At 43.8% G+C, this 14645-nt stretch overlaps 1 protein-coding gene across 1 annotated transcript in view; it reads right to left on the bottom strand.

Moving 5' to 3' along the window:
- The window catches only part of LOC307232652 (serine/threonine-protein kinase N2-like), a gene marked incomplete at both ends in the record, with an annotated part of 15001 nt that extends 7221 nt beyond the window's left edge, over positions 1–7780 (bottom strand). Inside the window, 7 exon segments of the mRNA XM_080003753.1 lie at positions 169–244; positions 823–996; positions 2315–2424; positions 3053–3178; positions 5522–5729; positions 6124–6248; positions 7642–7780. Coding sequence (XP_079859879.1) covers positions 169–244; positions 823–996; positions 2315–2424; positions 3053–3178; positions 5522–5729; positions 6124–6248; positions 7642–7780 — 958 coding nt within the window.
- Positions 7781–14645: the final 6865 nt, after the last annotated feature.

Raw genomic sequence — 14645 nt, 5'->3', positions numbered from 1 at the left:
AACAATAATAACAATAGCATTATTATTATTATTATTAATAATAATAATAATAATAATAATAATAATAATACATTTTTCTTACATGAAATACAGCCCCAAAGTGTTTCACGTGATAAGGGAATGAAAAGGAAACCAAGCAAATGAAAAGATCAACAGGGATGAGCGCACCTCTCTCCTTAGAGAAGATGCAGCGCTGGCGTCTTAGTTTGGGCTGACGCTCCACAGCCGCGTCGACAAAGGACATCTGCAAAGAGGAGGAGGCGTGGCGGGCGAGTCAGGAGGTCAGAGGCTCCTGGTGTTTGTTATGTCTTAGTGCTTTCATGGGGGGGGCACTGCGTTACAGCCGAGGAATGTTCCCAATGCCAACACGTTTTAGAGAATACCAACAGACACAGGAGAAGCTTCACATGGACACTTTCTGCAGAAGAAAGTCAAAGACATGCATGCGTCATGTTCTCCCTCTGTGCGTTCTGGGGGGTGGGACGTTTAGAATTACTGTAGATGCTGTAGCAAACACTGCAACACCGTGACACTACTTATTAAAAGTATGCAAGAACTTGCTCTTAAATGTATTCAAAGTATTAAACGTAAGCACAGTATAAAAGATAAACCAGTGCAGGAGGTGCGATGTGGAGACCATGAGATATGGACCTCAGCATGACAGCAGCAGTGTTACCAAGGTCATTAAAGGGCAAAACAAAGCACACACTCATGTTACACCATCATCATCATCTTCATCACGGAGAGATTTTCTTAGTTTCCAGTACTTTCTTTCGGGCATCCTGTGCTGTGCTGTTCCCCAGGGGGATGTAAGATCGGTACCTCAGCGTACAGGACGCCCCGCGGCTCCAGGCCCACGCCCCGCGGCTCCGGGCCCCCGCCCCGCGGCTCTGGCCGGCTGTTCTGCTCCTCCATCAGCTCCTCCAGGCGCAGGAAGCGCAGCGCGCACATCCCCCGCCGGTCCCGCCAGAACACCCCCACCTCCAGCTCCCGGGACTGCGGACGGTCCAGAACCAGGATCCCAACGGTCACAGCACAATATTCAAAATAAAGACAAAAAACTTTGCAATAAGGCGTACAGTACGTCGTTTTATTTCTAATCTCATTTATTAATAAAGTAAAAATAGCCACGAGCTGGCCTTTTGGCTTTTAGAATAAATACAATTAAGGAGATACAAGGAGTATCCAGTCCCCACTTAATAGCACAATGAACTTTTGTCTCTTTCACAAAGTTTGGTCACAGAAAACATTATGTTACGTAACATAGTAACATAATGTTTTCTGTGACTTCCTGTTAACACACCGTCATCTAGGATTAAGTCTTATATTGCTCCTGTGCCGGATCCTTCTTTGGACAGATACTGAATGAGGCCCCAAGTGGCTTTATTACGTAGGAATAGGCCCCCGTGGAGCCCTGTCACTGAGGCTCCACGGGGGGTGTCCTCTGGGCCTGCTGTAGGCTGGGAACCACCACCTGGACATTTCCACTCACAGCGCAGACGTGTTCGGCCGCGGCGATGAGCACCTCCATGTTGAGCTCATTTCTAAACAAAAGAAACGACTGGGACACCGGCTTCATAAAGGGTTGATGGAGCTTGACGGACCCAGGACGCCACCTGCTGGTCACCGCCGGAGCTACAACAATAAGACCCTGCTGTGTTTGTTCCTATGAAAGGATTATTGTTTTCCTGCTGAAGTTTTCATGGCGGCTGAAACTTCATCACACAGATTCATGTGTGATCAGGTTTGTTACCTAAACCTGTATGACTCCTTTTGAAACAGAGCCTTGTCACGTCCGTGTTAGGAGGATTTAAATGTATATTTAATACAACACAGACAATTAATTATATTTGTATTCATAGAAACCCAGAATGTCGATTACGCAGTATTTTTAGTATTTTTAGAGCTAATCACCGGGTGTCATGACACTTGACTGCATATATGTATGACCGTATGTATGTGTATGTGACAAATAACCTCTTGAATCTTGAACCTGTACCGTAAACAAGTCTATTTAAGTCACACAGTCCTCAATGGGTTTTTCAATGACTTTGCACTGCAACACACAGCAGCTGCTGTGAGACTGGGATGCAGCACATCACCTGCATCTTTTGTTATATTGAGTTCGACAGGCGTAAGTTCCCAGTACACAGAGACGAATCTAAAACTCGGATGAATTGATAATAAAAACATTAACGGATGGAAAATAACCACGTACAGAAATACTTCTACCATTCAAGAACTGGTATATGTATCTGGAAAACCCCCAGAAGGATGGAGTCGTTATGATGGATGTGAGTGTGCACGTCCTCACCCTGTCCAGCTGGAGGCAGAAGCTCTGGTCCCAGCTCCGTCTTCCCACTCGGCTCCACCTGGTCCGTCCCACCGCGCGGCCGTCCAGCCGCAGCACCGCACAGACCTCCGCTGGGGATCACAGGGTCAAAGGTCAGCGTGCCGGAGGCTTTAAAAGCAGAGTTCACACCCGTGTCGACAAAAATCTGCAAAATAGATCTTAGGGGGGATCTTTTTTCTCTCCAGACGCTGCGTTGTTTGGCTGAAACGATAACCTCCGGCCCCAGCAGTCCTTTTGGAAAAGAAGTCTGACCAGTGAAACATTTAATCACGAATATAAACATGAAACTGTACATGAATTTAAAAAAACATCCGATCATCTTTAGTGGGTGGATTATACTACAAGTGCATTCCTGCCGGTAAAGGCGGACCCCGCCACCAACCATGGAAACAGTGTCTATAGGAGCAAATAGAGAACGCAAATACATTGAACGGCTGCTTCTTATAAGATGCCAGATGAAAATATGGGATGAACATCAAATATGGCTTTTTCCTTTTTTTTTTTTACAAAATAATCTTATGGATTACCACTTTAACAGGACACTTTAACATTCACCGTAAAATGAAAGGCAGCCAACAGACAAACCATTAAACATATAAAAAAAGAAAGGTTTAAAATCGTGAAAGATAAAATGATTATATATTGGGGGGGGGCATGAAGGAAAGGATCAGGTCAAGAATAAAAGTAAAGGGGTCCTACCGGAGAGCCTCCCCTGGTCCGGGGGCCGGTCCGGGTCCCTGCAGGAGGTCTGGAAGGCCGCTTGCTCCGCTCCAGGGAGGGAGTCCATCAGGGACTCGCAGCCCAGGAGCCGGACCTCCAGCTTCCCTGAAAGGAGACCGCATACATCCCGGGAATTACACGTTAACAGTACAATGCCGAAGGGAACACGGATTAAAGTTCTTAAATATTGAAACGACCTGAACGGCTCTTCAGGTCGCTGGCACCCACCGAACCCTGAGGCCAAAATACAAAGAACTTGGCAAATAAAACCTGGTCCTGGATCAAACACTGTCACTATCCCCTCAGAAAAGTTAAAAAAAAGTAAATCTCTTTACTAGCTTCTTTATTTTGTACTATCATACTACTATAGTACAATACGTTGCCTCAGAATGTGTACTCTGTGCAATGACAATTCGTTGAGTCTAATCTAATCTATACCACTATATTTGATTCTGGTTGCACTCTTACTGTACAGGATTAAAATACTCACAGGAAACTGTTTTTCCCATGACATTATTACAAATCATTAGAAACATGTTGAAAATTACTTTTTCCAATGGACTGAAAAGAGACTTTAACCTCAACAAGCCAAAATCAAGCTAAACAAATAAGTGGAAGCGGCGTGAGAGGGTGTGTCTGCATGGTCTATAAATGTGGTGTGTGATGTATTAGAGATGTGTAGACGCTTTCAGAGTAAAAGCCCTGCTTTGCGGAGATGATTAAATCTCTGAGGCTCTAATCTGTGATGTCACCAAAAGACCAAACCTGGACGCGCTCCACCACCGAACAGCTCCAACCGACTTCTGCTTGTACATCTTTAGAACCATGGAACATTTGACTGCGGCACTAACAGATAGAGATCACTAAATGAAGGTCGGTGACCAACACAGAAGAGTCATTATTATTCCCTGGCTGGAGGGCTGCCGCTTTCCACTCACATCTTGATACGTTTGCAGGTTGAAATGAACGATTGTTCCAGTAATGTATACAACAACATAAAACCTGAGAGAATAATATCCACAATTACATTTCATCATCTTGAGTTTTCAAATTTTTGGAAATTTGGAAATAATATTTTCCTTTTCATTTCTGTTACAGGGAACGCGAAGCTGACGTCACGTGTCTGCAGAGGATCACCCACGCTAACTGGGAATGTCGTCGGCATGGCAACAGTTTAAAGATGTTTGGAAGTCTTGTTCGGTGAAGAACCGCCACAGGAAATCCCGCAGCCACCTTGTGTGCAACCTCCACCCTCCTTTCTCTCCCTTCCTCCCTCCATTCTTGTGCACTTAGTACATTTTAGCAATTTCTCTATGTGATCGAATGGAAGCGATCCTCCAAACATGGCGACCGGAGTCCATAGCAACCCGTAGCAACCCATAGCAACCCATAGCAACCGTCAAACTTCACATTCCCTGTTCTCATTAAAACTGTTGTGTGTCGCTCCACTTTGCTCATGTGTACACAGTGGGGCTGGGAGATACTGACATAAAACTTATTTCATGGGTAATCTCTTTTTGACCATTACCTTGATCTTGGTTATATTTTGGGGAGGCCGTTCTTTCATGAGACATTTGCACGCAAGAAATATTTGCGAACCAATCATTAGTCATGTGAGTATTATGATATATTCATTAGAATCAAAATTAGTCTATTAAGTTCAAAAAACTGCATTTCTTTACTGTGACGCTCCTTCAAGACACTTAAAGGTGCAGTGTGTTTATGGAACGGACTTGGCAGAAATGTAATATAATATCGATAAGTATGTTTTAATTTGTGTACAATCCCATGAAAATAAGAATCGTTGTGTTGGCGTTTCCTAAGAATGAGACGTTTTTATTTACATCTGGAGCGGGTGCGCTGATGGAGGCGGCCATGTTGCACCGCTATGTTTCTACAGTAGCCCAGAAGGGACAAACCAAACACTGGCTCTAGAGGGGGACTTTTGAGGTTTTTTTTGCGACCCCTGAGGGCCCCCTCCAGCTTCTCCTACGTCACCCCCCGAAGGGAGGGGTGAGGGGAGGTGGCGGAGGTGGTGGAGGTGGTGGTGGTGGTGGTGGGGTTCAGTTTGTTGCAATCTTCAACCACACAGCTCGATGCCACTCACTTCTTCACACTGCACCTTTAACTACATCACAATACTATCAGAACCAAAGCCCCAGACCATATCTCATCTCGTATCACGATATACGTAGATGTTGTGATAACGATACGATATGACGATATATGGCCCAGCCACAGTACACGGTGCTACTTGTACAGTATACTCTGTGTTGCGTTGACTTCAAGCTATTCTACCTGTTTTAAACCTTGTTCTCCTTGTAAACACAAAAGAGCTGTTATGTCATATCATTACTGTCCTGAGACTTCTAAATTGAATAAATTCCACTGTTTAGTTGCAAAAGTGTGACGGTGGGGGGAGGCTGACGCGGGCGGCGGTGGTGATACCCGTTAAGCAGGCGGGCTTGACGGCGAGCACGGAGACGGAGCTCTGCAGGGGGGCTTCACCCGGGGAAGGAGACCCCGCCGGGGGGCTGGGGTGCCCCCCGCCAGCCCAGCGCCCCGGGTCCCGGCTCTGCTGCTCCGCCAGGTGTCTGTCCAGGGAACGCCGCAGAAGATCCAGCTTGCGGGAGGATTCCCACACCCTGGACGCAGCCTGGAGGAGTGAAAGCGTCGGTGAAGCGTCGATATGGATGAACATTCATAAAAAAAAAAAAAAAAGAACAGAAGATATCCACCGTCGCCCCAGGTGACAGATGGGGGACATTTGGATTCAAATGGAATTCTGGGGCTTCCAGAACATCTTTGAAATTAAAGATATTTGGAAAGAAAATGCCTGGAACCGTGTCTTCCAATTCCCCAAAACCAGAATGTCTCCGTGCTCTAGAACTGCACCAGAACACTCCAGGAAGCCTTCGCTCTCTCCCTTTTCTGATATTTTCTACATTTAGGGACAAACACCAACGTCACGACTGGCGTTGGAGGGACGTTCTATATGATTGGATCTCAGAAGGAGGTGCGGACGCACAGGGACGCCGGGGGCCTCCTACCTCCTCCGAAGCCTTCGGGTCCACAGATGGGAGTCCTTCCAGCTGTTTGGCCACATCCTTGGCGAGGGCCAGCGTGTCGGCCTCCCTCTGGATGTAGTGCTGAAGCTCAGGGACCGGGGAGTTTCCTGCACGAGACGGGACGCAGACACGCACGCGCACGCACACACACACACACACACACACACGCACACACGCACACACGCACGCACACACACACGCACACACACACACGCACACACACACACACACACACGCACCACTGACCCTTAATCAAACCGTCTCCCTTCGCTGCTGTCCAATGAAAACACAACAGGAGGAAGTGAAGAAGAACCTTGCGGAAGTACAGGGATACACACACACACACATACACACACACACACACACACACACATGCACATTGACAGCTCAAATCAATCAGAGACTTTGGCATTACACCGGCGTCTTACACATCTCTAAAGCTCAGTCCGTGCAAGTTCCAAACATTACATTTATTTGCTGTGCATGTGGAGCACAGGGCTGGTCTAGAAAACTGAGACTCTTCTGTTCTATGGTTTTGAATGTCTGAGTTGATTTGAAGTGGAATATTGATACTTCACCTTTTTCCCACTTAAAATTAAATCAAATACCACCATCGTCAAATACCACCATCAAATACCACCAACAGCTGAATTGAAGTGTTTGTCTAAAATGTCAATATTTGGATGTAGAGTCGTATCCTGAGCCGTCGCTTCTCTGTTGGGTTCAATCGATATGGAATCGAATCGTGAGATCCTGACCTGAAACTTACACGAAGACATCTTACAACAAAAATCTAACTATGAAAGGGGTGGAATATATTCCACCACTATATTCGATTTTTGATTGTGTGATTAAAAAAAAGGATCATTTTACACAATACAAGCATGTGTTGAAGCCACAGCAACCTGCAAAAGTGAACTAGATATTCCAGCCATTCAAAATAATAATAATAATAATAATAATAATAATAATAATAATAATAATAGTAATAGTAATAATAATAATAATAATAATAATAATAATAATAATAATAATAATAATAATAATAATAATAATGCAGAAGCAGAAGCAATAAAAAATAAAATACAAAATACAGATATCTTATGACATGACAGTTCTTTTCATATGAAGCAGTCTTTAGTCAGGCTGGCGTCATTTCGATTCTAAATGAACGGTTCTTCTACTTAGAGGTGCTCTCACTTTCTCCCTCATAACAAACAGAAGGGAAAAGGAAAGAGAAAACATAAACATTACGTTTAAAAAAGGCTCATCCTTCAGGATGACACGGAGAGCACCTCCTCCACGTCTCCTCACCAGGAGGACTTCCACAGCATTCCCCATGAGAGGAAATACAGAGACAACACATTGGGAATGTATGTTGTCCCATTCCCCACATCAGCCCCAGCGCCGTGAAGAGCGCCCTACCACCACCACCACCACCGTCACCACCTCCACCTCTACCACCCCCTCCCCGGGGGCTGAGGATCACAGGGCTCTGACCTCTGTGAAAGGAGATACTCCAGCTTCCGCTGCCTTCCCCGGCGCCTCCTCCCGCCTGGGTGACTTTGATAATCTGCAGTCTGATCAGCTCGATCTTGGAGCGGCTATCCTGCAGCATCTGCTGAGCTGAGGACAACATCTGATCCTGGATAAGGAGACATCACACCACAACGCAACCAAGCACTTTGTCAGCGGAGAGTTCCAAACAACGGGGATCAACACAATAAGTAGAGTGGAGGGCCAGGCAGCGAGGGGTTAACGGGAGTCCCATTAAAAACAGCAAACAAATGAGACGTTTAAATGGTGCCCGCGGTCTTCACCAACCTCAGAACGACCCTCTGCTCGGCTGAAGAAGGACTAGTCGGTCATGGCGTGTCGGTGGACCTCTCGCTCTCCTCCACCTTCACTCTCCTTGAAAGCCAGCCATCCGCTGGTGGGATGCTCTACATCTTGCAGGGTGAGCGGCGGCGTCTCTCTCTCCTGCTGTGATTCTGCCTCACTGTGGTCCACTCTGTGGTCTCCCTCTCCCCCTGCATCCTCTGCTCTCCTCCCTGAAAGCAAACACCCTCCGTCCTTCTTCTCCCTCCCTCCCTCCCTCCCTCTCCCTCTCTCCCTCCCTCCCTCTCTCTCTCTCCCTCTCTCTCTGTCTCTCTCTCTCTCTCCCTCTCAGCTCCGCTCTGTGCCAACTCTCCTGCTGGACCTGGTGCAGATCGGCGGCTCTGGGCTCAGCATTGGCCAGCACAGAACCACATGTTCCACATGTCACCAACCAAAAGACAAACAGCGGGACGCTCCCCCCGGACAGGCGGAGCCCCCTCCCCACCCCACCCCAGCCCAGCAGCTTAAGAGCTTTAGTGAACTGGCTCCAGCGCTGGGAGGCGTCAGACACGCTCATCAGCTGCAGCTCCTGGTGCAGAGGGCGGAGGAGGAGGATGGAGGATGGAGGACGGAGGACGGAGGAGGAGGAGGAGGAGGAGGAGGACAGGCCGGAAACAACAGCATCGGTGGGCAGAGTAATCAACGATGCAGGTCGAGTCACGACGAAATGCGTGGCCTGCCGAGTCCTGTGACGTTATTTTTGTCAGACAGACAGACAGACACCTAAAACACCTTAGTAGACATAGAGGTGAGAAGATAAGACATTTGGTTGTTGTAGCACATTCTTTCCTGTATCTACAGTAGGGCCCTTTTGTTATTATTACTTTTTTTTTTTTTTTTACAGAAAATGGTGACAGCAAAGCAATCACCTTTAAATTCACCTCAATCTCCTTTCAACCAAAGACCTTCCTGCAGAGAAGATGATCGGGTGATGAGTTTGGGATAATCTGCCTACAAGGTGATCCGGTCATGTATCACCCTGAGGGGGGTTCTTTTGCCATAATGACCGGCTGCACATTATCCCGCTCGTATCACGGCTACTTACTAAATAAATGCATCAATAAATTGGTTTAAATAAATCAACAACTATAACTAAAGTTTTTAGGCTCACAAAATTAGACAGGTCACATAATTCAGAGTAACAGTGGAGACACCACCAGTTCTATCAATGCATAGGATTTGTCAGGATCATTCATTATAAATAGGATAGAATACAATAACGTTGGAATATGTAAAATCACATTCTAAATGTCATTCAGCCGTAATATTGGCCACAGAGCACCTCAGTGACATGTGAATCAGCAAAATCCATTAAAATAACTACTAGATATAATTAAGGTTCCAGCCCGAAGCCTCTATTGTTTTTGTTCTGATTTTTATTATTCTCCTAGTCTCCCAGTCATACGGCCAAAAGTGCCTTGTGGTTGGAAACCATGGAGCTCAGGCACACAAAACGAAAGAATTGTATTTGGGGCAGTCCAAGCATGCTGTAGTCCAAGTTTGATGAACATGGGACTATATCTCTATCTGTTAGTAAAGAGCCGGAAGGAGCAGAGCCGAGGCACCGGGAGTAATGGAGCGGAGCGCTTTGTTACATCATCATCATTTGGTAGACATGTGAAGGGTATATGACTCTGAAGGGGCTTTTATCAGATCAGATCAGATCAGATCAGATCAGATCAGATCAGATCAGATCAGATCAGATGCTGTGTTATGCTCTTTCTTTGTTTGGGAGAAGAAGAAGATCCTGGAGGAGACTGGTCCACAGCGTGATGCACCCTTGAGGAGAACGGGGAGGGTTTTGCTCAAGGGCAGCAAGGCAGTTATTACACAGTGGCATCATAAACAAAATGTCAATTCAATCGCTAATCGCAATTGTACTTTGGTAATTCATGGGCAACTACAGTTTGATGATGCTGAGAGGCGGACATGTTGGACTGACGTCTTGCAGGTTCTGGTCCAAACTCATATCCCAGAATTCATCTCTAACTACTACGATGGAGGAAAGTCATTCAATCTTATGTTACAGTATATTATATTATATTATAGTATATTAACATTATACTATATTATATTATATTATAGTATATTATATTATAATATGTTATATTATATTATAGTGTATTACATTATGCAGGCGGTTGGTGTAAAGGAGGAAGATGCGCAGAACAGAAGGTGTTGGAGGCAGATGATCCGCTGTGGTGACCCCTAACGGGAGCAGCCCAAAGAAGAAGAAGATATTATAGTATATTATATTAAAGTATATTACATTATAGTATATTACATTATAGTATATTACATTGTAGCATATTGTTTTATAGTGTATTACATCATAGTATATTATATTATAATATATTACATTATACAACATTATATTATAGTATATAACCTTATAGTATATGATACTATGTGACAGCAGAAGACTGGTTGTGGGAAGTGCAGCTCCCAGTGTTCCCAGTAGCATCATAGTGACTATAATGCTCTGCAGGCAGGGTCAGAGGTCACAGGCCTGCTTGTCTGTCTGTGCTGCAGTGTTATTATAGGGCTGGAACCCTGTTGTTTTTGCTCAGATTATTTTCATTTTTCTCAAAGCCATTCTCTGGCTGAAGGTGCCCGGCGCTCAGAAACCGTGAAAGCCACGGACACCAAACTTAGACGATACGTTGGACAAAAAAATGGGATTCATTGGCCAGATGGTGGCGCTATAACAACCACTTTTATGTTTTGTCTTATAACTTCTGAACCGCTGGTCGTAGAAACAAAATTTTTGCATCTACACCGAGTCGATTATGCATAGCACCGGCCATTTGAGTCATGATAGATTTTCCGACACTTTTAATTTTGTCCAAAAAATGTGTTGCCAAGCTCCTCCTACAGATATGGTCCAATGTTCATCAAACTTAGATCACAGCATAAGTTTCAATGGGGATATGTCATTCAGCGCCCGCTTGCGTCACAATCTCATCTGTCATTTTGAATTCAGCCTAAAACGTTTATTCGTACATCTACCTACAAGTTTGGTCATAATAAACAACATGGCTGCCATCAGCCAATCAAATTGAAAGACACGAGTGAAGATTTACTACGACAGATGCTCACATTACTGAACCACTGGAAGAGCCGACTAACTCCTCACATAGAATCATTTTGCACAATGTTCAAGCACTCGTGCCTCAGGCAGAAGACATTGAATATGATCCAGGTTTATGGAATCAGATGTACTTTGTGGAACAGAAACGTGGTGAACAGCAGAGCATTCCCCAGAACGCATTCATCTGCACTTTCTCCTTTCACGGCAAACCGTGCCTTTCACATGACGACACACGACAGCCAGCCTGCTTTTGCTGAACTGAACAAGCAGCAGCGTGCTGGTGTCGGAGTCGACTCCAAAACGGATGGAGGAATACATATCAATGCTTCAGCGTTCGCTCATATCAAATGACCGACATTCAGTGTAGCAACTCTTAAAGCAACTGTGGGCGCCCTGTACAGACCATCTTCACACAAACTTGATGCTTTCGGTCTAAAGCCGATGTTTTTGGGCGACTACCTGGATACATTTACTGGAGGTAAAATAATCAGGGGAGATTTCAGTGAAAGCCTATTTAATGCATGTTGTGTTCACCATGTTATGCAGCAATGTGGCTCTCATCAATTGGTAAAGGAATAAACAATAGAAAATGTCACATTCATTGATCGTGTACACGTCAAAGATTTGCCTGGTTTGGGAACTGTACTGCCCAGGACAGATGGGCCCTGCAGAGGGTGGTGCGTTCAGCTGAACGTACCACTGGAACTACCCTCCCCCCCTTGCAGGACTTATACACCAGGAGGTGTAGTAGCAGACCTGTAGGATCATGAAGGATCCTCATCACCCCAACAACGGACTGTTTCAGCTGCTGCGGTCAGGCAAGCGCCTCCGCAGTCACACAGCGAGAACAGAGAGACTGAGACGGAGTTTCTTCCCTCAAGCCATTAGAACTGTCAACGCTGACCTCACCAGGGGTCCTAACTGAGCCATGCACTAGGCTCCACTACCTACTGTACTGTATGTAGCATACTGTACCGCATACTGTGTCACTGTTCAGGGTTGTTCGTGATGCCGTATTGCTGCGCCGTACTGTTGTATACTGTGCTGTATTATCCCAAACACTACCTCACTCTATTCACATTCACATGCCACTTTAATTCACATGCCACTTTAAATGCACATATCTGTATATACATAGGCATATTCCTTCTATCTATTCCATTTTATTTCAATTCATTTTTATTGTATTTTATTCTATATATTTTTATCTTATTCTATACGTATTCCACTTACTGTATTACGTTTTAGGAGTCAGTTAGTCGGTCTATTAGAAAGGAATTTTCTACTTTTTATTTTGTTTTCTATTTTTTTGTCCTAGGACATATTGTGTGCTATCACCGGGTGCGTTGCATTACATTTCACTGCATATATGTATGGAAGTATGTATATGTATGTGACAAATAAAAAATCTTGAATCTTGAATCTTGAATCTTGAATCTTGATTTGACCGCGCATTGCATTGATGTTAATGTAGTGACAACACACTTCAGCTTCCACGACAGTATCGAAATTCATATTTCTCCATGATAATGGCTGTCTCCTTAAACTAGGGGGCACCTGAGAGAAGGGCACTTGATATTTGTGCCAGTTGCAATTAATTAAACATTAATATCAACTATAAACGATACTGAATGTAACGTCCATTTCTGGATACACTTCACTTGTTTGAGAGACACCATTGGCTGAGCATAGATGACATCATCTTCTCTACGTTAAACTGCATCACAAACACCAAGGACTTTTTTTTTTTTTCCATCTTTGTGATGTTGCCCTTTGTGAGGAGTTTGCATAAAACTGAGAATAAATGGCTCCCGCCCTCACGTGCCCAGAAGAACAGTTGCTAATAAGAGTCACGTGAAATGGGCCTGCAAACCTCCCGTGAAGAATTTCACAATGGCGTCGTGTTGTCGTCTGAGAAGAATGCGACGTTGCGAGCAGCCAGCAAGCGATCACTGCAATCACTGGCCAAGCTGCGAAACGTTCGCAACACTTTGAGTAAGTGAACACATAATTTGTGGTTCCCCTTTACGTGGTGTAGTAGCACGTTAGTTTTGGTTACTTTTCCTTTTAATACTTGGACAATGACTAGTGGCCGGGGAGCGGCTAATCATTTGTCTTCAATTGATCCCTTTATTGCCATTGGTGCATTTGCTGTGATTAACCCGGACCCTGTGCACTGCCGCCTGCAGCTTCATTTAGTAGATTGTAATTATTAGATATTATTATTATCAGACTGTCACTGCACAGCTCACTTGGGATGCACTCAGACCGCGCAACGCTTCTTAGATTTCCAGAAAAAGCAGGTATCACATTAACCTATCAAAACAAAAGAAAAAAAGCTTCATGTTTATTCACTCTGACCCCAGGCAATGTTCAACTGTGCAATATATTGTTAAAACACAGTAAAACTTTAGACTTAACCCATCTGTTATTAGCTGTGTTTATACTGTTGAATACATATAATTCATAATTTACTGATGTACATATTTATATTTATACCCAGTCAGTACTCACTTCTTTACTGCCGCTTGGCCTCTGGTTTGGCCTTTTTTTGTAATTTATCTATATCTAGTGCATAGAGCAGATTTTGTTTATTAAATACATACATACACTCAGTGTACACTGTATCAGGTATACCTGTACACCTGTACTTTTCTGAAGTTTATAATGTTCAGTTTTTGTTGAAAGGATGGGAAATGTGTAACTTGAAATACACTGAGATCATCGTTAAACGTGGTGTTGTACTGAACTACATTATAATGATTTTTTGATTATTTTGTCCTCTATTGACATGCATGAGGAGGGACAGAACATTTGAAACACCTCTGAATATAATGCAGCTCAGTACACCACCACCACCACCACCACCACCACCACCAACACCACCTATGACCACCAACACCTCCTCTATGATAGTGTAAAATCAACCCTGAACGTTAGAGGAATACATTCTGTGGCTATATGTAATGTATAAACATTATGATTATACATTATATATAGCCACAATATATAATTTATATATATATACACATACATTGTGTATATATTAGTCATCTAAAGGTTGCTGGTTGGATCCCAGGCTCCTCCTGCTAGCATGCTGTAGTGTCCTTGAGCAAGACACTTAACCCCTCATTGCTCCTGATGGCTGCGTCCGTCGCTGTTTGAATAATTGTAAGTGGCTTTGGATAAAAGCGTCTGATCAATGACTAAATGTAATGTAATGTAATGTAATATATTGTATTCTGTATATATGTATATCTATATCTATATAGATATACATACACATATATTGTGTATATATTACACATATATGATATTAGTTATTATATATAAATTATAATATTATTGTATTATTGTTATATAATATATTATACACTTTATTCACATGCACTTTACTGCACATATCTTTATACACATAATAGCCTATCCTATACACATAACTCTATTTCCTTCACTTCTATGTTGAACCCCAACTCAGTATATTACCTTTTTGACTCTAATTTAATTTCATTTATATTATTCTATTCACTAACTG

The sequence above is a fragment of the Zeus faber genome, assembly GCF_960531495.2.
Source record: "Zeus faber genome assembly, chromosome: 7".
Classification (NCBI taxonomy): domain Eukaryota; kingdom Metazoa; phylum Chordata; class Actinopteri; order Zeiformes; family Zeidae; genus Zeus; species Zeus faber.
The sequence above is the reverse complement of the archived record's forward strand: the minus strand, read 5'-3'. Positions and strand labels throughout refer to the sequence as shown.